Source organism: Leucoraja erinacea, chromosome 1 (genome assembly GCF_028641065.1).
Source record: "Leucoraja erinacea ecotype New England chromosome 1, Leri_hhj_1, whole genome shotgun sequence".
In the NCBI taxonomy this organism is placed as follows: Eukaryota; Metazoa; Chordata; class Chondrichthyes; order Rajiformes; family Rajidae; genus Leucoraja; species Leucoraja erinaceus.
In genome coordinates, this window is record NC_073377.1 from 8,498,458 (window position 1) to 8,524,303 (window position 25,846).

General features: G+C 43.6%; 1 protein-coding gene across 1 annotated transcript in view; it reads left to right on the plus strand.

The window, feature by feature from the left end:
* Positions 1-4,986: 4,986 nt before the first annotated feature.
* zmat1 (zinc finger matrin-type 1) overlaps positions 4,987-25,846 on the plus strand; it is a 65,741-nt gene continuing 44,881 nt past the window's right edge. The window contains exon 1 of the mRNA XM_055648478.1: positions 4,987-5,380. Within this exon, the coding sequence (XP_055504453.1) occupies positions 5,017-5,380 (364 nt within the window). The 5' untranslated portion in view covers positions 4,987-5,016. The remainder of the gene's footprint in view (positions 5,381-25,846) is intronic.

A 25,846-nucleotide genomic window follows, 5' to 3' on the forward strand; every position in this document is an offset into this window, starting at 1 on the left:
GACTGTAGAAGATGTTGCTGCCCAGGTTGGTCAGGCCACGGTGTTCTCTGTCCTTGATGCCAGGAGGTCATTCTGGCAAATACCTCTAGACAAACACTCCTCCGACTTAACCACCTTTGGCACCCCCTTCGGAAGATTTAAATTTTGCGGATGCCGTTCGGTATCAACTCTGCTAGCGAAGTGTTTCAACGCTCCATGGAGCAACTGTTTGCTGGCCTGCCATGTGCCATTATCGTAGATGACATCCTGGTTTATGGGAAAGATGCTGCTGAGCACGACCACAACCTCCGACGGATTCTAGACCGCGCTCGCCAGATCAACTTAAAACTTAACCCGTCAAAGTGCAAGTTCCGTGTAGTTGAAGTACCCTATGTTGGCCACATCTTCACAGCCCACGGGCTGAAATCTGATCCGCAGAAGACCAATGCTATCTCCGAGCTACCTGCCCCGACAGATATTACCAGCCTGCAGCGTTTCCTGGGCATGGTCAACTATTTGGGAAAGTTCATCCCCGACCTCAGCGAGTTGAGTGCACCCCTGAGGCAACTGACGAAAAAAGACATTGCCTGGTCCTGGTTTCCCCAACACCAACAGGCTTTCGACCTTCTCAAAACAAAGCTGATTAGCACACCAACTCTCATGTTTTTCGATCTGCAACGTCCAATTGTAGTTACGTGTGATGCTTCCCGCTTCGGACTCGGTGCTGCCTGCCTGCAACTCCATGATGACGGCTCGCTGCAGCCCATTTCTTATGCCTCGCGTACCATGACAGACACTGAGCAGCACTATGCACAAATCGAGAAGGAGCTTCTTGCGGTTGTATTCGCCTGCTCCAAGTTCAAGGACTTCCTTTTCGGTACCAGGTTCACCGTCGAGACAGATCATCAACCCTTGGTGGCCATCCTCAATAAGCCTATCCACATCGCTCCAGCTAGACTCCAGCGCATGATGTTACAGCTTCAGCGGTTCGACTTTCTGATCGTGTACAAGAGGGGCACCGAGATGCATGTGGCCAATGCGCTGTCCCGGGCCCCCTGGTCCTCCTGTGACTGGCACCCCTACGAGCAGGAGGATCTGCAGGTACTAAATGTCAACTTTGTTCTCTCTAAGCAGCTGCAGTGCCTGGTTGAGCACACCGCCAACGACCCCGACCTGCAACAGCTTGCAGCTGTCATCCAGCGGGGGTGGCCCAGCAGACGCACCTCACTGCCTGCAGGCGCCCACCCCTTGTTTCTAGTCCGCGACGAGCTTGTGCTCCGGGACGGCATCATCATCAAGGGTCACAAGGTGGTCGTCCCTGCCTCCCTATACGACTTGTACTACAACACTGCCCACATGGGGCATCCCGGAGCCGATGCCACCGTCTCATATGCCCAAGAACAATACTATTGGCCCGGCATGGCCAAGTACATTAAAGCCCGAGTAGCCTCCTGTCCTGATTGCAACACTCTTGCCCCACATCAGCAGCGCCAGCCACTTCTGCAGCAGCCTGCGCCTGCCATGCCCTGGACCTCGCTGGCTGCTGACATATTCGAATGGCGAGGCAAGCACTACCTGGTGTTGGTCGATTCATACTCCAACTGGTTCGAAGTGGATCTTCTCCCTGATATCACCTCTGAAATGGTTATCAGTAAGCTGCGCAGACACTTTGCTACCTTTGGGTCCCCGGTCCGCTTGCAGACCGACAATGGCCATCAGTTCGCCAGTGCAGAATTCCAGGCTTTCGCTGTGGAGTGGAACTTCACTCACTATACCAGCAGCCCCGAATACCTGCAGAGCAATGGCCTGGCCGAGCGAGCTGTCCACAGTGCCAAGAATTTGCTCGAGCAGTCTCGTCTCTCCAATGTTGACTTCTACCTGGGTCTACTAAACCTTCGCAACATCTCACGGGACCCTACCATGCGATCCCCTGCCCAGCGTCTGATGTCCCACGTGCTTCGCCCACCGATGCCGATCACCCAACAATCCCTGGTGCCCAAGGTCCTCCAGCCTGCCGCAGTCCAGCAACGGATTGCTCACAAGCATGAGATACAGCGCCGCTCTCACGACAAGTCCTGCCACCCGCTCTCACCACTACTGCCTGGCCAGGTCGTCCGTATGCAGACAGCCACCGGATTCTCCCGACTCGCAACCGTTGTTGCTGTGGACGATTCCCCGAGATCTTACCTGGTGGACTTTGATGGAACTATCTACCGCCGGAGCCGCCAGCACCAGTTAGCCGTTAACGAGCCTCAGCCTCCTCCTGCGGATCGCTACGCTCCTCCGTTGTGTTTCGAGCCTGTCATTACTAATTACCCCACAGTTCCCTGCATGCTCCGTTCAGTTCACTTGCTGCGTTCTCCTCCCTCTGTGCTTCCTGCTTTCGGGCAGATGATCTCCTCCCCTGCTCGTTCTCCTTCTCCTCCTTCTCCCCCGTCTCCTCCTCATGAATCACCTGTGCTGGTTGGGTCACCTTCCGCATTCCCGGTTGGGTCTCCGCCAACTTTCTCTTTCCCGGCTGCTACTGCTCCGCCTCCTCTTCTTTCTGGTGGGGAGGGTGATGGTGCTATACGCACACGCTTGGGTCGGGTTGTCATACCTCCTGTCCGCTACGGTAATTTTGTTTAAATTTACATGTGTTGTATAATCACACTGCCACTGTTATAACTTCAATTTTAGATTTCCAAGGGAAAGAATGTAGATGGTTTATGCATGCAACCTATAATGTAGCTACCTCAATACCACTAACCAGGCCCAATCATCTCAGTATAACTGTGATATCTTCCCCTTGCTCCTCCCTTGGTTCCAGTACGCCTGAAGACCAGATGCAGTCAGTACTGGGACGCGTTTGACATGTGCCTTTATTAAAGACTCAGTAAAGTTACAGTGTGTCAGACTGGACTCCTTTACAATGACCGTAACCTTTTTAATACAGAAGTGATTAAGAAGGAACTGCAGATGCTGGAAAATCGTAGGTTCACAAAAATGTTGGAGAAAATTAAGCAGTTTCTCCAGCATTTTTGTCTACCTTCAATTTTCCAGCATCTGCAGTTCCTTCTTAAACATAGGTATCAAATTAAAGGTAGACAAAAGTGCTGGATAAACTCAGCGGGTCAAGTCAAGTCAAGTCACATTTATTTATATAGCACATTTAAAAAACAACTGTCGTTGGTCAAAGTGCTTTACATTTGTTATAAGAATAGTATAAACAAACAAACTACATACATATATACATATAGCCCTCGTTCAGTGGACGTTAGGAAAGGCTTGGGAGTATAGATAACAATAGACAATAGAACAATAGACAATAGGTGCAGGAGGAGGCCATTCGGCCCTTCGAGCCAGCACCACCATTCAATGTGATCATGGCTGATCATCCACATAGAAGCAGTCGATGGAGGGGGAAGTTCTGATGGGAATGGGGATGCTGTTCCACAGTCTAGGAGCTGCAACCACAAAGGCGCAGTCGCACCGAAGCTTATGCCTAGACCGCGGGATATTCAGCAGCCCCAAGTTGGCCGATCTGAGGGACCTGGAGGTGGAGTGGTGGGTGAGAAGACTTTTAATGTAGGAGGGGGCAAGCCCATTGAAGGCTTTGTAGACATAGAGGAGGGTCTTGAAATGTATACGGAACCGCACAGGGAGCCAGTGGAGAGAGGCCAGGATCGGGGTGATGTGGTCCCTTTTTCGGGTGCCCGTCAGGAGTCTTGCTGCGGCATTTTGGACCAGTTGCAGATGGGACAGGGAGGATTGGCTGATGCCAGTGTAAAGAGAGTTGCAGTTACCTAGGCAGGAGGAGATAAATGTGTGGATGATCTTTTCGAGGTCATCAAAGTGGAGGAATTGTTTTATTTTAGCTATCGTCCGAAGCTGAAAGGAGCTAGCTTTTTCCACGGCATTGACTTGTTTGTCAAATTTCAGTACTGAGTCAAAAATCATGCCGAGGTTTTTGACGTGAGGTTTGAGTAGTGGGGTAAGGCTTCCAAGGCTGCCTGCTATCATTTTGATTGAGTCCGAGGGGCTGAGGAGGATGGCCTCAGACTTACTCTCATTTAGTTGGAGAAAGTTCTGGGCCATTCAGCACTTTATATCCTCGAGGCAGTGGGTAAGGTTAAGCAGATTTGATTGTTTTTTGGGTTTCAGAGGGAGATAGAGTTGTGTATCAATGGAAGGAAATGCCGTGCCTTTCAATGACTTGGCCTAAGGGGAGCATATACAGGGAGAAGAGAATGGGGCCAAGGATGGAACTTGTGGAACCCCATAGCAGAGATTAGCTGGGGAGGAGAATGAGTTGCCTATGTTAGTCGAGAAACTCCTACCTTTGAGGTAGGAGATGAACCAGCTCAGGGCAGTGCCATCAATACCAACCCTGTACCGGAGACGGTCAATTAGGATGGTGTGGTCGAGTGTCAAATGCTGCACTGAGGTCAAGAAGGAGCATCGATGGAACGAAGGAAATAGGCAACGTTTCGGGGCGAAACCCTTCTTTTTATGCTTTATCTGATGGGCTAAATTACAGGATTGATTTTTAAAATCTCAAAATGTTGTAACATTCCTACATGATGGATTGCTTGCCAACACGGGGCTCTGGGCTGTGGCATGAAGACGACGGCATTGGACCGTCGGGGAGAGGAATTATTCGTCTCTCGCTCTTTTTTCATGCACATTAGACATTTTTTTATAAATTTAGAAAACTGTACCACTACACATTGTTTGCTTTTCTTTCCTTTTTGTCAGACCTGGAATAGTGTCCAACGTACCCCGTTTGCTCACTCGCAGGGCTGCAGCAATGGAGCCGTGTCGCTATGGAGACTTTGCATAGCTGCAGCGCAGGCGCACTGGCGATGATGGAGCCATGGAGACGGGCCAGGCCTCACTGGCATGTCCGCAGCGCAGGCGCACTGGCGAGGATGGAGACGGGCCAAGCCGCATGGGCATGGCCTCAGCGCAGGCGCAGTGGCGAGGATGGAAGCCGTGTCGCCATAGCGACGGGCCTGCCCTCACTAGCATGGCCGCGGCGATTGCGCACTGGCGAGGATGGAAGTCGTGTCGCCCTCACTAGCATGGCCGCTGCGCATGCGCAGTGGCGAGGATGGAAGCCGTGTCGCCATGGAGACGGGCCCGCCCTCACTGGCATGGCCGCGGCGCATGCGCAGTGGCGAGGATGGAAGCTGTGTCGCCATGGAGACGGGCCAGCCCTCGCTCTGCGGGCCGGGCCGTGCGCAGGCGCATGCGCAGTGGAGTGGCTGGTCACTTGGCACCATGGAGATGAGCGGCCCCATCCCGCAGCTAGTGGAGAGTTTTAGAAAGCAAAAGGCCGACTATTCATGTAACAGTCTGGCAGGGGGTGACAGTAGTAATATCAGGGACATTAATAGCTCCGTGCAAACGAACCGAGAAGGTGAGTTCAGCAGCAGTCAGCACAACCACCAAACAAGAAAATAAAACAATTATAGGGAGAAATTAGCCCAGATCATGGGAGCGGTGAGGCTGCGGCCTAGTGGTCTGCCTCGACGCCTGGGGGTAGTAGCCGAGTTGCGTGTGTCTGAGTGCAAAGCGTTGCCTGCCCTGTCACCCACTTCCTAACTTTATTTGCGCGGTGACAACGCCATTGCCGAGAGATTGGGCCTCGCTTCCGCCGATCCCAACAGCGTAACCATGTAATTATTTACATAATGAGGAAGGAAGTTGGGTTTGGATTTTACAAATATTAAGCTGTCACGCCTCTAGGGCCTGGCTTTTAGCTGGAGTTTTTTTGTAAATGTTTTTTTAAACCTTTAGAGCATTAAAAAAAAATTGTTTTTTTCAAATTTTAATTTGTAATATGAAGATTCGTAAGAATTATATAGCAGACATTAGCTGGGGAGGAGAATGACAGTTTTTAAAAGCTTTTTTTTAAAGTAAATTTGCCGTGATGGCATTTTATTCTTCGGGGTTAAAGTGACTGAATGTTCAAAACATAAATTAAACACTTCTAACTTCACACCTGGATTTACAGACCGTATTAATGCTTAAAAATAGGATTTTGAATCCTGAACTGTTTTTTTTATTGTCCTTAAAGGGGAAAGTGTCTATGTTTAGGCTAACTTTTATGGGACGATAAAAAATTACTTTTCAGGATTAAAAGCTCAGCCTGTTATGAAATATAATGATTTATTAATAACACAGCTTGTTGCAATATTGATATGCGTTATTGCATAGCACAATGTTATGTTATCTCATGTTATATAAATGCAAATGAACAAATATTTCTACATTGATAAAAATGACATAAGAAATATTTCAAACAATATGTAAATTTGCACAGAAAATGTATTTTTAAATACTGTTTTCATTCTGTAGGACATAATTTATGTAATGGAGACCAGTAAATATGAAGAGGGAGTAGAGCAATATTCCATATTATTTCATTCAAATTCATTGTAGGGATTATTCATAACCTGTGGCAATTTCCTTACAGTATTTGCACTTCATGACTTCTCTCTCTGCATTTTTCATTAGGGTAATTACATTTTGTCCTGAAATTGTTCTGTGTAATAGTTACAAATTAGTTCACATTCATTCTGTTACTTTAACAAAGGTGTTTACCCATATAAAATAAACTTAAAGAAATGGTCACTTGTTGGATTACAAATGGATATGCTAACGTCTTTGTTGCTAATATATCATAGCATAGTTTCAGCTCCAATAAAGTTAACCAGACCAAATACATGCCAATGAAACTATCATTGCTATCAGGAGGAATGAGTCCCATTGGTGAAACTACTGCCAAATATCTAGAGATTTGTGCTAAACCTCTTTAATGTTATTTTGATTGAATGTGTCACACTATAATATCGATATTTGAACCTTTGAAGATTTTCATGTTCAATCAGGGCTTTTATATTGTTACAGTTAACCTTATAGGCAAACTGCTATTTATTTATTTTTTTAAAAGGGTTCCTGCAAGAATAATCATGTTGTTAATTTTACTTTGGTATCTGAATGAGAATGATTCAGGAGTGCAAAATTCAGGACTCCAAAATGCCAGATGCTCTAGCAATGAATCTAGAAATACCAAACTATCATCTTGCTGGAAGTGTTCAATTTAGTAATTGTTGTTGTTAAATTAATGCGGAATTTGCTCAGAGACACAGACAACTGTTGCTTTTTTTCGGCAGTCAAAAATTACCCGTGCAATCCTATTAATTTAATGCTCCCAAAAAATTGGATTTTCTAATTCTATGACAGTTAAAATTTCCGCAAATATTTAAATTGAGCAGATTGGAAAGATTCACATTATCATTGGACGTATACTTTTAACAAATTATTTAACAAATTATTTCAAAACTAAAATAGGGTGATGATTAAAGCAGGAAGCAGTGGCTTAAATTATTTTAAATTACTTTTTTGATTTTATATTAACGCTGGATTTAAAAAGTATCAAGATAGCTTGACCATCACTAGGAATAGCAGAGAGTGCAGGATTCCCTGTTGTCAGTCCCCTCACTAGCAAGTATATCATTTTGGTCACTCTTCAGAGGAGAACAACAAGAGCAGCCAGATTAATGGCAACACAACTGGTTCTGAAGCACAACAGGGAAGGCTGGAGACTTGATAGTTAGTGGGACAGATAATAGATTCTGTACCCACAAAATGGATACCTGGGATGGTGTGTTGCCTCCTGGGTGCCAAAGTTAAAGATGTTTCTGAGAATTTGCAGAAAATTCTCAAATTAGAGGAGGGAGGGCAGAGCAATTAAAAGTCATTGTATGTATTTGTTTCTGTGGCTTAGGTTAAAAAAAAAAGGAAATTGATCCTGCAGAATGAATATAGAGAGTTGGGCAGGAAATTAAAAAATCTGGACCTTAAAAGGTAGAAATCTCTGAATTACTTCCAGTGCTACATGCTAGTCAGAGCATTGGTATTGGTTTAGTGTCACGTGTAACAAGATGCAATTAAAAATGTTTAAGAAGGAACTGCAGATGCTGGAAAATCGAAGGTAGACAAAGGTGCTGGAGAAACTCATCGGGTGCAGCAGCATCTATGGAGCGAAGGAAAGGCAACATTTCGGGCCGAAATGTCTGAAGAGGGTTTCGGCCCGAAACGTTGCCTATTTCCTTCGCTCCATAGATGCTGCTGCACCCGCTGAGTTTCTCCAGCACTTTTGTCTACATGCAATTAAAAATGTTGTTTTGCATGCAATCCAGGCATAAATCATACCATACATGTGTACTATCAAATTATACACAAGTACAACCGCATGGCAGAGAGTGGGGGAAGAGTTGTGAATTAAAGTGCTTTTATTTCAATGTGGGGTCTTTTACCTGTACTTATCTACATGTTTTGTTAATGTTGCGATAGTACCTGTCTCAATTATATCCTCCGGCAGCTCATTATATACACCCACCACTCTTTTTGAGAAAAGGTTACCTCTCAAGATTCCTATTAAATCTTCCCACAGATTAGTACTGGGTCCACTGTTGTTTGTTATTTATATTAATTATTTGGATGTGAACCTAGATGGCAGAGTTAGCAAATTGGCAGATTACACTAAAATTGGTGGACAATGATTATGATTACAATGGGATATTTTTCATCTGGGGCAATGAGTCAAGCAATGGCAAATGGAGTTTTGTTCAGATAAATGTGAGGTGTTGAATTTTGGTAGGACAAACCAAGACGGGAATCACAGGGCCTTTGAGTGTGTTGAAGAACAGAGAGAATGGATGGTGGTACATAGTTCCATAGAGGTGGTGACACTTGTTAGCAGGGTGGTAATGAAGGGCATTTGACACGCTTGCTTTCATTGTTCAGAGCATTGAATATAAAAATCGGGACAACATGATATAGTAATGCAAGAGATTAGTAAGGCTACATTTAAAGTGCTATATACGGTTCTGATCACCCTGTTACAGGAAAGAAGTCAAAGTGGAAAAGATGCAAAAAAAAATTTACCAGGGTGTTACTGGGACAGGGATATTTAACTTATAGAGGTTGAATACATTTTTTTTCTCTGGAGGTTAAGGGTGACTTAAGAGAAATGTATAAAATGAGGAGGGGCTCAGATAAGGTTTCGGTTGTCAAAAATTAGAGGGTATAGGTTTTAGGTGGGATGGGAAAATTTAAAAACAGTAACTTTTTCACACAGGGTGGTGTATACATGGCCTGAGCTGCTAAATGAACTAATAGAGATGGGTATAATAATGACTTTTAAAATACACTTAGAAAGCAACATGGATAGGAAAGTATTGAGGGATATGGACCAGGCAAGTGGAACTAGCTCAGTTAAGCAATCGTTTCAAAATGGACAAGATGAGGTGAAAGACCTGTTTCTGTGCCGTACAGCAATGACTAAGTTACTGTATGAAAACAATTTGAATGACATTACCAGATATACAGTGGATGTTGGAAATCTGAATTAAAAACAAAAAATGCTGGAATTTTTCAATTTGTCAGGCAGTATCTGGAGAGAATAGTGTTAACATAGAAACATAGAAAATAGGTGCAGGAGTAGGCCATTCGGCCCTTCGAGCCTGCACCGCCATTCAATATGATCATGGCTGATCATCCAACTCGGTATCCTGTACCTGCTTTCTCTCCATACCCCCTGATCCCTTTAGCCACAAGGGCCACATCTAACTCCCTCTTAAATATAGCCAATAAACTGACCTCAACTACATTCTGTGGCAGAGAATTCCAGAGATTCACCACCATCTGTGTAAAAAATGTTTTTCTCATCTCAGCCCTAAAAGATATCCCCTTTATCCTTAAACTGTGACCCCTTGTGACTGCCCAAACATCGGGAACAATCTTCCTGCATCTAGCCTGTCCAACCCCTTAAGAATTTTGTAAGTTTCTATAAGATCCCCCCTCAATCTTCTAAATTCTAGTGAGTACAAGCCGAGTCTATCCAGTCTTTCTTCATATGAAAGTCCTGACATCCCAGGAATCAGTCTGGTGAACCATCACTGTACTCCCTCTATGGCAAAAATGTCCTTCCTCAGATTAGGAGACCAAAACTATACGCAATGCTCCAGGTGTGGTCTCGCCAAGACCCTGTACAACTGCAGTAGAACCTCCCTGCTCCTATACTCAAATCCTTTTGCTATGAATGCTAACGTACCATTTGGTTTCTTCACTGCCTGCTGCACCTGAATGCCTACTTTCAATGACTGGTGTACCATGACACCCAGGTCTTGTTGCAGCTCCCCTTTTCCTAATCGGCCACCGTTCAGGTAACAGTCTACTTCCCTGTTTTTGCCACCAAAGTGGATAACCTCACATTTATCCACATTATACTCTCTAGAATTTAGGAGATTGAGAGGGGATCTTATAGAAACTTACAAAATTCTTAAAGGGATGGACAGGCTAGATGCAGGAAGATTGTTCCCGATGTTGGGGAAGTCCAGGATAAGGGTTCACAGCTTAAGGATAAGGGGGAAATCCTTTAAAACCGAGATGAGAAGAACTTTTTTTACACAGAGAGTGGTGAATCTCTGGAACTCTCTGCCACAGAGGGTAGTTGAGGCCAGTTCATTGGCTATATTTAAGAGGGAGTTAGATGTGGCCCTTCTGGCTAAGGGGATCAGGGGGTATGGAGAGAAGGCAGGTACGGGATACTGAGTTGGATGATCAGCCATGATCATATTGAATGGCGGTGCAGGCTCGAAGGGCCGAATGGCCTACTCCTGCACCTAATTTCTATGTTTCTATACTGCATCTGCCATGCATTTTCCCACTCACCCAGCCTATCCAAGTCATCACTCCTAGCATCCTCCTCACAGCTAACACTGCCCCCCCCCAGCTTCGTGTCATCCGCAAACTTGGAGATGTTGCATTCAATTCCCTTGTCCAAATCATTAATATATATTGTAAATAGCTGGGGTCCCAGCAGTGAGCCTTGCGGTACCCCACTAGTCACTGCCTGCCATTCTGAAAAGGACCCGTTAACTCCTACTCTTTGCTTCCTGTCTGCCAGCCAGTTCTCTATCCACATCAATACTGAACCCCCAATACCGTGTGCTTTAAGTGTGTATACTAATCTCTTATGTGGGACCTTGTCGAAAGCCTTCTGAAAGTCCAGATATAACACATCCACTGGTTCTCCCCTATCCACTCTACTAGTTACATCCTCGAAAAATTCAATAAGATTCGTCAGACATGATTTACCTTTCATAAATCCATGCTGACTTTGTCCAATGATTTCACCACTTCCCAAAAGTGCTGCTATCCCATCTTTAATAACTGACTCTAGCAGTTTCCCTACTACCGATGTTAGACTAACTGGTCTGTAATTCCCTGTTTTCTCTCTCCCTCCCTTTTTAAAAAGTGGGGTTACATTAGCTACCCTCCAATCCTCAGGAACTACTCCAGAATCTAAAGAGTTTTGAAAAATTATCACTAATGCATCGGCACTAATCCATTCAATTTACCTAACACCACTTCCCGGCTAACCTGGATTTCACTCAGTTCCTCCATCTCATTTGACCCCCGGTCCCCTGCTATTTCCGGCAGATTAATTAAGTCTTCCTAAGTGAAGACAGAACCAAAGTAGTTATTCAATTGGTCTGCCATGTCCTTGTTCCCCATGATCAATTCACCTGTTTCTGACTGCAAGGGACCTACATTTGTTTTAACTAATCTTTTTCTCTTCACATATGTATAAAAACTTTTGCAGTCGGTTTTATGTTCCCTGCCAGTTTCTTTCATAATCTATTTTCACTTTCCTAATTAAGCCCTTTGTCCTCCTCTGCTGGACTCTGAATTTCTCCCAGTCCTCTGGTAGGCTGCTTTTTCTGGCTAATTTGTATGCTTCATCTTTTGTTTTGATACTATCCCTGATTTCCCTTGTTATCCACGGTTGCACTACCTTCCCTGATTTATTCTTTTGCCAAACTGCGATGAACAATTGTTGTAGTTCATCCATGCAGCCTTTAAATGCCTTCCATTGCATATCCACCGTCAACCCTTTAAGAATCAATTGCCAGTCTATCTTGGCCAATTCACGTCTCATACCCTCAAAGTTACCTTTCTTTAAGTTCAGAACCCTTGTATCTGAATTAATTATGTTATTCTCCATCCTAATGAAGAACTCAACCATATTATGGTCACTCTTGCCCAAGGGGCCACGCACAACGAGACTGCTAACTAAACCTTCCTCATTACTCAATACCCAATGTTTCAGGTCAAAGGTTTTTTCAAAATTGATGAAAGATTATCCAGATCAAAATACAGTATTAACATTTTTTCTCTCTCCATAACTACTGCCTACATGCAGCCTTATATTTTCTGTTATTCTTAACCAATCTTTTAAATACAGCATTTTTATAGTTAACCAGCCAAACATATCAGCTCAGTTCAATTGCAATTTTAGTTTATTGTCACATATATCGATGTACGGTGACAAGCTTTTGTTGTGTGCTAGCCAGTCAGCGGAAAGACAATACATGGTTACAATCAAGCCATTCATGGTGGCTTGATTGATACATGATAAGGGAAGGGGTAGAGATTTAAAAGTGTGCAACGATTGTTATGTGTGATTACAGATCTGCTTCTGTGACTAGCAGTCAGAGTCGCCTGGGTTGGGTGCAGTGCCATCTAGTATTTCTTTTGAAGGTTTCTGCGCTAAATAGTTTCGAGGTTGGTAATCTAAAACTTGCACACAGAAATATAAAGGAACAAATATGTACTTGTGCAGTAAACATCTTTCTACCTGTAATGAGTTGTGACTGTTGGCAGACCAATTTCCCACCGGGATGAATAAAGTTTTATCGTATCGTGTCGAGGAAGAATGATGCAATGGGAACAGCATAACTGATTCTGAGAACTGAGGTGAAATGAATGAAGGGATGGAAGCGTACAGAATGCCATAATATATTTAGAAGTAGCACAGTAGTATTGTGGTCTGGATTTGTGATCTAGTAAAATGGCCTAATTCAGAGAAAGTAGTGTAATTGAGCACCATGATAGTTTTTTAATTTGAATATATAAAACAGATTGATGAATAAACTGGTATGAACAAAAGTGAAGTTGTCAAAAGTGGCTTTAGATTGCAATTAGTTTATTAATGACCTATTGAATGGATAATTACTGTTCAATAAGATCTGGACTAACTACAACTCCAGTCTCACAGCAGAATGTTTTATCAAAGCCCATTGAGACTTGGGCCAAGGCAATAATTGTCAGCATTCTTTGAAATTCCCTGTATACTACAAATATATTTCAATAACAAGGCAGCATGAACTGAATGGGAGATGTTATTGCATTGGTCAGCATCTAAGCGTACAAATCAGGAGAAGGAACCATTTGATCTTGTTTGTTCTGTCAAAAATAAGATTATGGCTGATCTGATTGTAAACTCAACTCCATATTTCCACCTACTCACAACAACCTCTCCCACTCAACCTCTTATTAAGAATATTCCTTCATGTTACTTAGAAATATTCAAAGACTGATTTGAATCATTTTAAGTAAGATGATTCTTACTAAGCAAGGGGCGACCGAGGGTGGGCAGTTGCTGTGGATAGGTGGAAATATAGAGTTCAGTTTACAATCAATTTAGTCACAATCTTATTTTTAAGGCAGACCAAACATGGAGTTGAAAGCCTTTGGAACTTTTCCTCAAAGACTGGTTTCAACAGCATTGAAAAGACACTTGTGTAAGAAGGAACTGGTTTAAAACAAAGATAGACACAAAAAGCTGGAATAACTCAGCGGGACAGGAAGTATCTCTGGAGAGGAGGAATGGGTGACGTTTCGGGTCAAGAGTCTTCTTCAGACTGGTTAGGGATAAGGGAAACGAGAAATACAGACGGTGATGTGGAGAAATAAAGATCAATGAATGAAAGATATGCAAAAAAGTAACAACGCTATAGGAAACAGACCATTTTAAGCTGTTTGTAGGGTGAAAATGAGAAGCTAGTGCGACGGGTGGGGGAGGGATAGAGAAAGGAGAATTGCTGGGTTACTTGGTGAGAGAAATCAAGATTCATACCACTGGGCTGTAAGCTGCCCAAGCAAAATATGAGATGCTGTTCCTCCAATTTGCATTTAGCCTCACTCTGACAGTGGAGGAGACCGAGAACAGAAAGCTGTAGGAATGGAAAGGAGAATTAAATTGTCATCAATCGGGAGAACAGGTTGGTTCAGGCGGGCCGAGTGAATGTGCTCCACAAAACGATCGCCCGGTCTGCATTTGGTATTGCCGATGTATGCAGTTGACAGGAATATGGATAGGAAAGGTTTGGAGGGATATGGACCAAATGCAGGCAAATGGAACTAGTTCAGATGGAACCATTTAGAATGGAGATGAGGAAACACTTTTTCTCACAGAGAGTTGTGAGTCTGAGGAATTCTCTGCCACAGAGGACGGTGGAGGAAGGTTCTCTGGATGCTTTCAAGAGAGAGCTAGATAGGGCTCTTAAAAATAGCGGAGTTGGAGGATATGGGGAGAAGGAACAGGGTACAGATTGGGGATGATCAGCCATGATCACATTAAATGGCAGTGCTGGCTCGAAGGGCCGAATGACCTACTCCTGCACCTATTGTCTAATGGTACATCTTGGTTGTCTTTGTTGAATTTGGCTGAAGGCTTTGTTTCTGTGCTGCATGACTCTATCATCCTATCCCTAGGTCTGAATTCTCCCACAAGGGGAAACATCCTCTCCACATCCACCCTGTCATGTCCCCTCAGGATCTTCTGTTACAATCGAATGTCTCATTCTTCTGAACTCCAACAGTGACAAGCCTAGCCTGTCTAATCTTGAAGGGCAGTCTACCCATTCGAAATATTACAAGTTAATCATCTGAACTGCATCCAATCAATTTTCATCATCCTTAAATAAATAGACCAATTCTTTACACTGTTCTTCAGATGTGGTCTCACCAATGCACTATGTAATTCACTGAAGTACCGATGAGGTTGCGATCGGCTGCCTGACTCGATCTAGGCGCCACATTTTGAGGGGGGGGGGGGGACTTCCTGGAGTGGATTTCAAGTGCGCTCTTGTAATTTTGTCTGGATTAAAAGAGGTGTCAGACCACCAGTTGCAGGAAAATCGGTGAACTCAATACTGATGAAGACCGATGTACCAAAAATCTTCTTGTGAACCCTATCTACCTGTGATGTCACTTTCTGGGAAGTATATATCCGCATTCGTAGATCCCTCTGCTTTACAACACTCCCTCGGGCCCTGCCATTCACTGTGAAGGTCCTACCCTGGCTTCACTTGCCAAAATCCAACACCTCGCACTTTTCTGTATTAAATTCCTTCAGCCATTCCTCAGCCCTCTTGCCCAACCGATCAAGGTCCTGCTGCAATTTTTGACCACCATCTTTGCTATCTGCGAGACCATCCACTTTAGTGTTATCTGCAAACTTGCTACTCATGTTTTCTACATTCTCATGCAAATCATTGATATAAACCACAAACAGCAATGGACCCAGCAATGATCTTTGAGGCACACCATCCGGGCTTCCACTCTGAAAAACAATCTTGCACACCATCCTTTGCTTCCTTCCATGTATCCAGTCAGCTAGCTTTCCCAGGGTCAAATACAATCTAAACGACTGCAACAAAGCATGTGGAACCTATTGCTTGTCAACACCCGGTATTTCTTTAAAGAACTTATTCAATTTTGAAAGACACGCTCTCGTTGGTACAAAACCATGCTGACCATCTCTGCTCAGCCCCTGTCCATCAAGTTGCATATATCTATTGCCTACAATACATGTTAAACTCACTGTCCTTCTTAGATAGAGGCACAACATTAGCCAATCTTCAAGCATCTCCCCATATCTAACAGATTCATGTATCGGAGCCAGCGCTCCTACAATTTCTTCTCTAGGTTTCAACGATGTCCTGGGTCAGGCATGGAAAATATATCTACCTTCATGTGCAAGGATGTCCAGAACCTCCTTGGCAATAATACGTTCCATCCTAAAGACATCTCCATTAATTATCCCAAGGTCATAGTCTTTATACCTTTCTCCACAATTTAAAATAAAAGAGGAAAAATGTTTGAGGATCCGGCCCGTCTCTGATTGTTCCATCTGCCATTTTTCCTCATATTCTGCAGCTGATCTATAATCTCACTATCTTCTGACAACATTCCTCACTGTCTGCAACTCCTCCAATTTTGATGTTATTAGCAACCTTACCAACCCATCTACATTTATATCTAGGATGTGTAGGAAGGAACTGCAGATGCTAGATAAACAGAAGATACCCACGAAAAGCTGGAGTAACTCAGTGGGTCAGACAGCATCTCTGGAGAAAAGGAACAGGTGACGTTTCGGGCCTGAAGAAGGGTCTCGACCCGAAACATCACCTATTCCTTTTCTCCAGAGATGCTGTCTGACTAGCTGAGTTACTCCAGCTTTTTGTATCTATCGTACATTTATATCAAGGTCATTTATATATAATCACACACAGCAGAGCTCCCAGCACAGATCCTTGCGGAATTCCACTAGTCACAGACTTCCAGCCAGAATATCTACCTTCCACCACAGCCCTCTCTTTTATGAATGAGCCAGTTCTGAATCACATGACCAAGTCATTGTGAATGCCATACAACTTAATCTTCTGGTTCAGCCTTCCATGAGGGACTTTATCAAAAGCCTTAAGGGCCTGTCCCACTTGGGCGTCATTTGCACAACATCCTAAAAATTGTTTGGCGCGTGGTGAGGCGTGGTGAGGCGTGGTGGCGTAGGCAGTGACGCTCGGAAATGCACGCCGCCTCAAGATTTTGTGAGGCTCACAATCCTCCCGCGTCACCTACGTGACGTATCCCTTGCGCAGGCTGACGTACTGATGGCGTACGTGTAGCGCGTGGTGACACGGTTACACACAGTGACGCACAAACGTTGCCTCTGCTAATTTATTATGCATCACCGTGCGTCAACGTCCATATCCATGCGCCGCCCGTATGCTTTCGGCGCACCATTTACGCATCATTTGAGCGCCGCACCACCTGGGTATAAAGCGGGCGTAGTTTTGAAATTTTTTCACCATAGTATCTTTGATTTTCACTGGGAAAATCCTTGCCATGGAGATTGGACTAGGTATGAACAACATCGCAAATGGCTCCCAAAGGGGGCAGGGCCCTCAGGGGCACTTGGCGCACGGCTATCGTACTGCTAGACAATTTTAGCGCGACTGTCGCACGTCAGTCACTACCTGCCTGTCACGTAAATGACGCCCAAGTGGGACAGGCCCTTTCTGAAATCATGTATATAATGTCCACTACTCTACTCACATCAATCTCCTTTACATCTCCACAAAAAACAATCAAATTAGTGAGACATAATCTGCGACTGGCAAAGTAGTGCTGGCTATCCCTAATTAGCCTCACTGGATATACAATCAGTAATGTAATCTCAGGCTGAGATTACCCTGAAACATCAATGAGTGTAGGAGCAGGGAGGTTCCACTGCAGTTGTACAGAGTCTTGGTGGGACCACACCTGGAGTATTGCGTACTGTTTTGGTCTCCTAATCTGAGGAAAGACATTCTTGCCATAGAGGGAGTACAGAGAAGTTCTGATTCCTGGGATGTCAGGACTTTCATATGAAGGAGGACTGGATAGACTTGGCTTATACTCGCTAGAATTTAGAAGATTGAGGGTGGATCTTATAGAAACTTACACAATTCTTAAGGGGTTGGACAGGCTGGATGCAGGAAGATTGTTCCCGATGTTGGGGAAGTCCAGGACATGGGGTCACAGCTTAAGGATAAGGGGGAAATCCTTTAAAACCGAGATGAGAGGAACCTTTTTCACACAGAGAGTGGTGAATCTGTGGAATTCTCTGCTACAGAAGGTAGTTGAGGCCAGTTCATTGGCTATATTTAAGAGGGAGTTAGATGTGGCCCTTGTGGCTAAAGAGATCAGGGGGTATGGACAAAAGGCAGGTACAGGATACTGAGTTGGATGATCAGCCATGATCATATTGAATGGCGGTGCAGGCTCGAAGGGCCTACTCCTGCACCTATTTTCTATGTTTCTATGATTCTTCTTAATCAATAAAACACTACTCCCCTTGTCTTTTACCCCACCTCTATCTCACCTGTAGCAACAGTACCCTGAAACATTATGATGTCAGTCCTATTATGAACAACTTTGCTCAGTCTGTCTGTGTCTACATGATCTCAGAGTTGCCAAGCACTTTAACTCCCTATACCATTCCCACACTAACTTTTCTGACCTGGGCCTCCTCCATTGTCAGTGAGAGGCCAAATATCTTGTTTGCTGCTACAGAAACTGATGTCTGTCCCCGCTAATTAATGAGTCTTCAATCATATGTCTTCACCTTTCCCAGGTGATGTTGATATTCAGCTGAAAGGTATACAATTTGCATGCATGAACATTGCAGAGTTGACTGAACATAAAAAAACATTTAAATATTTTTCTCTAATTTGGAGGAGTTCGTTTAGGTGGGTTAATAATCTACTCTAATTCAATGTAATTTGCAACTGTAGAGCCAATATTGTCTTTCATCAGTCTGAAGAAAGGTCCCAACCTGAAACATCAGCTATCCATGTTCTGCAGGGATCTGCCTGACCTGCTGAGTTACTCCAGAATTTTGTGTCTCATCTTTTCTTTCAGTCAGTCTTGTTTTATAAGGAATATTGCCTTTAATTGAGTGTTTCTCATTGGTCTTTTTGTTTGTTTACACATTGCAAGTTCAAGTTCAAATGAGTTTATTGTCATGTGTCCCTGATAGGACAATGAAATTCTTGCTTTGCTTCAGCACAACAGAACATAGTAGGCATTGACTACAAAACTGATCAGTGCGTCCATATACCATTATATAAATATATACACACATGAATAAATAAACTAGGCAAACAACCTAGTTGAGTGAACTGACTTAAATAGATTTTAGGCCAGAACTCTGTGGGAGAGTAATTTATAGCAGATGTTATTAATATCTTGTACTACACCTGTCCCTTTACCATCTTCCCCTGCAACTGCAGAAGATACAACACCAGTCCTTATACCTCCTCCATCAACTCTGTCCAGGGACCCTGGCAGTCCTTTCAGGTTAGGCAGAAGTTCACTTGCACCTCCTCCAACCTCCTTGCAACCTCATCTACTCTATTCGTTGTTCAAGATGTGGGCTCTTATACATCGGCAAGACCAAACGTAGACTGGTCGATCGTTTCGCTGAACACCTTCGCTCAGCCCTCCTGAACCTACCTGATCTCCCGGTTGCTATACACTTGAATTCTCCTTCCCATTCCCCCACAGACCATTCTGTCCTCGGTCTCCTCCATTGACAGAGTGAGGTTAAATGCAAATTGGAGGAACAGCATCTCATATTTCACTTGGGCAGCTTAAAGCCCAGTAGTATGAATATTGATTTTTCTCACTTCAGGTAGGCCCAGCATTCCCTCTCTCTCTATCCCTCCCTCACCCAAGTCACACTAACGTCTCGTTTTCACACAACAAGCAACAATGGCCTGTTTCCTTTATCATCGTTACTCTTTTGCACATCTTTTATTCATTTTTCTTTATCTCTCTACATCATCGTCTATCTCTCTTGTTTCCCTTATTACTAACCAGTCTGAAGAAGGGTTTCGGCCCGAAACGTCACCCGTTCCTTCTCGTCAGATATGCTGCCTATCCCGCTGAGTTACTCCAGCTTTTTGTGTCTATCTTTTGTTTTTGTATTATTTGTCGTCTTTCTGCAACTATATGTTGATTTTGTAAGTCTGAGCAACTGTGTAAGCTTTATGTAAGAATATATACACGTGTAAGAAAGCTAGTTATGACATAGCACAGGAACAAGCCCTTCGACCACAATGTCCATGCGGAACAGGATGCCAAAAACTAATCTCCTCTGCCTGCATGTGATCCAAATCCCCCCATTATCTGCATATCTATGTGCCTATCTAAAAGCTTGCACGCCACTATCATATCTGCCTCTAATCCTGGCAGCATGCTACAGGCACCCAACGCTCTCTGTAAAAAAAATTACAATCTTGTTCCGCACATCTCCTTTAAACTATCCTCTCAACTTCGAGCTATCCCCTCGAGTCCTTGACATTTCCACGCTGGGAAAAGGTACATGTAATCCAAATTGGTAAAACCTGTTTACACTGAATTTGCAGCTAAACTGTTTTAAATTAATCTGTTCTGCAATTCCTGCAACTTTGGTTGGGAAATTCCTTTTGGAGATTGCAAACTTCAGTATCTTCAGAATAATAGTAAATTGAAAATGAGTAGCCCCACACCAATGACTGAAATTGGATGAAGGCCATTGGACCAAGTAAATAATAGGTAATGATAAAGATTGTAATTTTAATTCAAGAGATTCTGGACCAGCAACTAATTTAAATAATAGTGTTTAAGCTGTATATTTACAAGAAATTGAATATAATAGTTTTTCCATCAGCAAATGTTGAAAGTTGAAAGAAAGCGTTGGTATATGTAACAGGGAGGGTTCAGGGTCAGGCCATATACATGATGAAACATTAGAAATCTTGTGCAAAAGCAGCAATGAGCAATAGATTCACCAGCATCTGTTAGGTGTAAAAGGTAACATATGCATAAAGCAGTATTGTAGATATTGTGACTTTGATGACCTTGGATACAAATTATTAACTGGCTGTCTTGCACATTTTATGATGCTCATTTCTGAAAAATAATTATTATGAGATGCTTGTTTTAAGGCAAGTTAATCAATACTCGATTGCCTAATATTAAGTCATGGTTAAATATTGACTAATAAATTCACAATTTTGAATGAAAAAACAATATGCTACAGATGCTGGGAATCTTGATATAAATCATTTACCCAGAAATGCTAATTGATTTGGTGATGGTAATTACCTTTGAAAAACTTTGAAAAACAGCTTGGTTTAATCTGGTGAAAAGTTTATGGTGTTAGTTTATAGATTAGTGGGGATGGTGTTTTGTCTATATATACGTTTCATATTTTGTTTCAGAAAGCGGCTACTCAGGCCATCGTTTATGCTGACAGAGCAATCCCATGAGACCCATTCCTCCATTCTTACCTGTAACTTATTCTCTCTCTCTCATGCTCCTAGCCCCAATTTCAGTATCCACAAGTAGATACAAGTACTGAAATATTTACTGGAAGATATATTTTCTACAGAAAATATATTGTAGCCATTTAACCCACCTGAACATCCTTGTGATCAGGGAGGAAACAGTGACACCCGTGTGAAACACGCATAGTCAAGTCAAATACATTGTCTTATGCACAGGTACGGTGTGGGTCAAGTACAATTAAAATCTTGCTTTACAACAGCATCACAGATACATCGACTTAGACCACACACAAAACATAGATTATACATGTTATAGAAGTCAGTGAAAAGAAAAAAGGTTCAAAAACAATACATTAATGTAAAACACAATTAGAAAGTCCATGATAGTGGAAGAGGAAATCCATAGTGTTCAATTGCTGAGGTATGATCAGAGTTATACAGGTCAGTTCAAGACCTGACTGTTGTAGGAAAGTAATTGTTTCTGAACCTACTGCTGTGAAACAAAAGGCATCTGTACCTCCTGTCTGATGATAGCAGTGAGAAGAGAGCATGACTCGGATGGTGGGGATTCTTGATGATAACTGCAATCTCCTTGAGGAAAAGTCTCATGTGGATGCTTTTGATGGTGGCGAGGCCGGTGCCCACAATAGACCAGACTGACTCCACCACTCTACAAGATAGATTTATTCATTACGTGCCAGATGGCACAGTGAAATGAAATTCCCATACAGCCATACAATTAAAAAAAAAGGGACACAACACACTATAGGGTTTGACATAAAACATCCCCACACAGCAGAATCAAAGTTTCCCACTGTGTGGGAAGGCACCAAAGTCAGTCTCTTCCTCCATTGTTCCCCGTGGTCAGGGCCTCCCCGTGCCTGTAGCCTCTTGCATTCCTGTGCCATACCATACAAGGCCAAGAGTCAGCCAGTCAGGATAAGTTCTTCAGCGCATCTGTGTAACTTGAGAGTATTTGACAAAATGTTCAATCTCTTTATACTTCTCTAAAAATAGCTAGCTGCCTTCCAATGAAAATTGGCATGTGGTGGCCCAATTTCTCCTTTCTGAAGTAAACGATTAATTCCTTGGTTTTGTTAACATTGAGCGGGAGGTCATTGTTGTGGCACCACTAAACCAGATATTCCTTTTCTCTCCTGTACGCTGACTCATTGCCACCTGTGATTCAGCCAATAACCATTATATCTTCAGCAGAAATATGGATGGAATTGGAGCTGTACATAGCCCTAGATCATGGGTGTAAAGTTAGTAGAGCAGGGGGCTAAGCATTCACACCATTGAGGTATATCTCTGTGGATGGTCAGTGAGGAGAAAATGGCATTACCAATCCACACTGACTGATGTCTGCTGATGTGTAAGACTCCAGTACAAATAGAGGTACAGAGGCCCAGGTGTTGGAGTTTGGTGATACTGATTTACAAAAAAAAACAAAGTGCTCGAATAACTCAGCAGGTGACTGCAATTACTTAAGTATATTGTGTCTTTTGCAGCTTGGTGATTAGTTTGCACAGGATAATTGTGTAGATAATAGTTAATGAACAGCAGCCTGCCATATGAGTTCCTGTTATCAAGATGCAGAGTTGAGAGTCAATGAGTTATTGAGCTTTTGTACTGATAGGGAAGTTGAAGTGGAACCAGGTGATTTGCAAGGCCATGATTTGTGCCATGACCAACCTCTTGAAGCACTTGCCACCTTGTAGGAAGTGATGGCGAGCAAGCTATGCCACAGCTGTTGAACTACAGATCTAGCCTTCCACAGATTACAAATCCCCTGGTTCATCCAGGGATTCCATTTGGGGAAGACATAGAATGTTCCAGTTGGGAATGACATAGAATAATTTTGTAGGTATACACTGGTACACACATTTCTTTACAAAGTTAGTGATGGCTGTGACATATTCACCCAGTCTGCTGACAAGTCCTTGAACACTGATTCAAAGTTCTTTGTTTCCACCTGTAAACTGTTCCACTTCCTCCCCTGACCAGCACTCCAGCCGGAAAGAGACTGCAGAGCATGGCACTGCCAAAAAAGTATTTCTGGGTGGTCAGATTTTCCAAAGAGAGGAGCGAGAGATTGAGAGGTTGGCGTTCCTGATGATGATATATCAGTGGTCAAATATATTAATTTGCTGGTATTGATAGGAATGTGTTGATGGCAGGCAGATATTCCTTCAAGCTAGCCTGCTTGAAGTCTCCAGCGATGATTATGCCATATACAATTTTGACCTTGTTGATCGCTAACAGAGAGAATCTGCAAACTCCACACACACAGGACCTGAGGTCTTAATCAAAGCCATGTCACTGGAGCGTTGTGGTAGCAGTATTATCTGCCATGCCACTGTGGCATCCTATTGAAAACAAATGACTAGTCAGTAGAGGCCTATCTAAGCAAGAACCAAGAAAAATTAGCAAACAAAATCCTGGAGATGAGTGGACAACAGAGCACAGCTGTTGCCTGCTCTTAGGCAGTTCTTTCAGCCATAACTGCAATTCATACCTTCTCTTTTCATCAGAAAGCAAGATCCAGTTAAGGGACAAAACTGTTCCAGGTAATAAGGAAAGATTACTGATTAAAAAAACTCATTTTGGCTCAATCACATCAACTTTTTCAACAATGAAGATATAAAAGCATATTTTGAAAACAAATTTTGTTGATTAAGGTTAATTATTGCACGCAGAGATTATGTTTGGATTTGTTTTCCAAAGTATATGCAAACATTTTTACAGCGCGGAAAGACATGAAGAGTAGGGATAGTTAATGAAGATGACGAGGACAGTCCATATTATGGTCGAAGAGGTGCTGGACGTCCTAAGGCTAATAAAGGTGGAGAAGTCTTCCAGATCAGATATATCCAAGGACACTGTGGGAAGCGAGAGAATAAATTGCAGGAGTCCTGGTGGAGTTCCATGAATCATTGTTAGACATGAGTGAGGTGCCGGAAGACTCAAGTGTGGCTACAGTTGTGCCTCTTTTTATGAAAGGCTGCAAAGAAAAACCTGGGAATGTATAGGGATACAGGTGTCCACATGAAGGTAGACATGTCCTCTGATACCTAATTTCCCTCCTAAGGGTAAAAGACTGTGCATTCACTCTATCCCCCTCATGATTTTATACACCTTTGTAAAATCACCCCTCATCCTCCTACGCTCCAAGGAATAAAGTCTTTAAGGAGAGCCCAAGCTCTCATAGCTCAGGCCCTCAAATCCAGAGTGCATCCCTGCACTCTTTCCAACATAATAACATTCTTCATATAGCAGGGTGACCAAAACTGAACACAACACTCCAAATGCGGCCTCACCATCGTCATGTATACCTGCGTCAATCATCCCAATTTCTATACTCAATACTCACTGATGAAGGTCGATGTAACGAAAGTCTTCTTGACCACCCTATCTACTTATGACACCACTCAAGGAACTATATGCCTGCACAGGGGTGCTAGGGGCGCCGCATTGATGGCAGCCTCTGCCCACAGTCTGTCTGTTTTTCTGTTTTTTTAATTTTTAGTCAGTTTTAAAAGTTTGTTCTGGAGATTTCTTTAGCTTTTCTATGTGGGGGAGGGGGGTAGGGTAAGGGGAAAACCGTTTCCCAGCCACTTCCTGGCGAGGTCACGACTGTTCTCCGAGTCATGCCCTCGCCCCCACTCCTCGCGGCCTACCACCTGGATTCGAGCGGCCTTTCCTGCCGGGCACCCGGACCACAGCTTCAGCAGCAGCGGTGCAGCGCTGGATACATCCCGGAGCGGGTGATTGCTTACCTGGATCGCCGTTGTGTTGGGACTCCGGAATGTTGGGCCTGCTGCTTCTACATCGGAGCTGTGATTTGCGGAGTTCCCAGCGCGGGAGGCACTGACTTCAACATCGCGGAGTCCTGGGGCCCTTTGCCGAGGGCCGCCAGTGTTGAATCTCTGCCCAGCGCGGCCTGTGGACGTCAGGAGTCGCAGACTCCGGTGGGAGGTGGCCAATTTGGATGTCCAAGCCGTTGAGGATGTCCTCCAGTCCCGATGCCGGACTTCCATCACCCCGGCGAGCGAGCCTGAACATTGGGCCGCCCGTAGCGGCGACAGCGGGGGGTTCGGGAGCCCCCCCAACCACGGGAGGACAACAGAGGAGCATGACTGAATTTTTGAGCCTTCCCTCACAGTGGGAAAATTTGATCCCGCTCTGTGGGAATGTCTGTGTTAAAGACTATCGTTTTCTGTGCTCTTTATTACTCGTATGGCGACCACACATTTCACTGTACCAATTGGTACATGACAAATAAATGTATCTTGTATCACTCCAAGATCTCTCTGCTCTGCTCTAATCTCCCAAAATGCGACACCTCACACTTATCTGCATTAAATCCTTGGCCCATTTGCCTAGCTGAACTAGATCCTGTTGTAATTTTTGATAACCATCTTCGCTATCTATGATACTGCCCACTTTAGTGCCATCTACAAACTTACTAATCATCCCTTCTACATTCTCATCTACATATTGATATAAACCACAAACAGCAACGGGCCCAGTATCAATTCCTGAAGCACATCTCGAGTCATAGGCCTCCAATCTGAAAAATAAAATAAACTTCCCTTCCATGAAGCCAATTCTCTATCCAGTCAACTAACACTCCCTGGATTCCATGTGATCTAACCCTCTAGAACAGCCTACCATGCAGAACCTTATCAGATGCCTTGCTGAAGTCCATATTGACAACGTCTATGGCTTTACTCTTGTCAATCTTTTTGGTTACTTCTTCAAAAAACTCAATCAGATTCATAAGACATGGTCTCCCACATACAAAACCATATTGCCTATCTCTAATCAGCCCCTGTCTATCCAAATTCATATATATCCTGTTCCTCAGA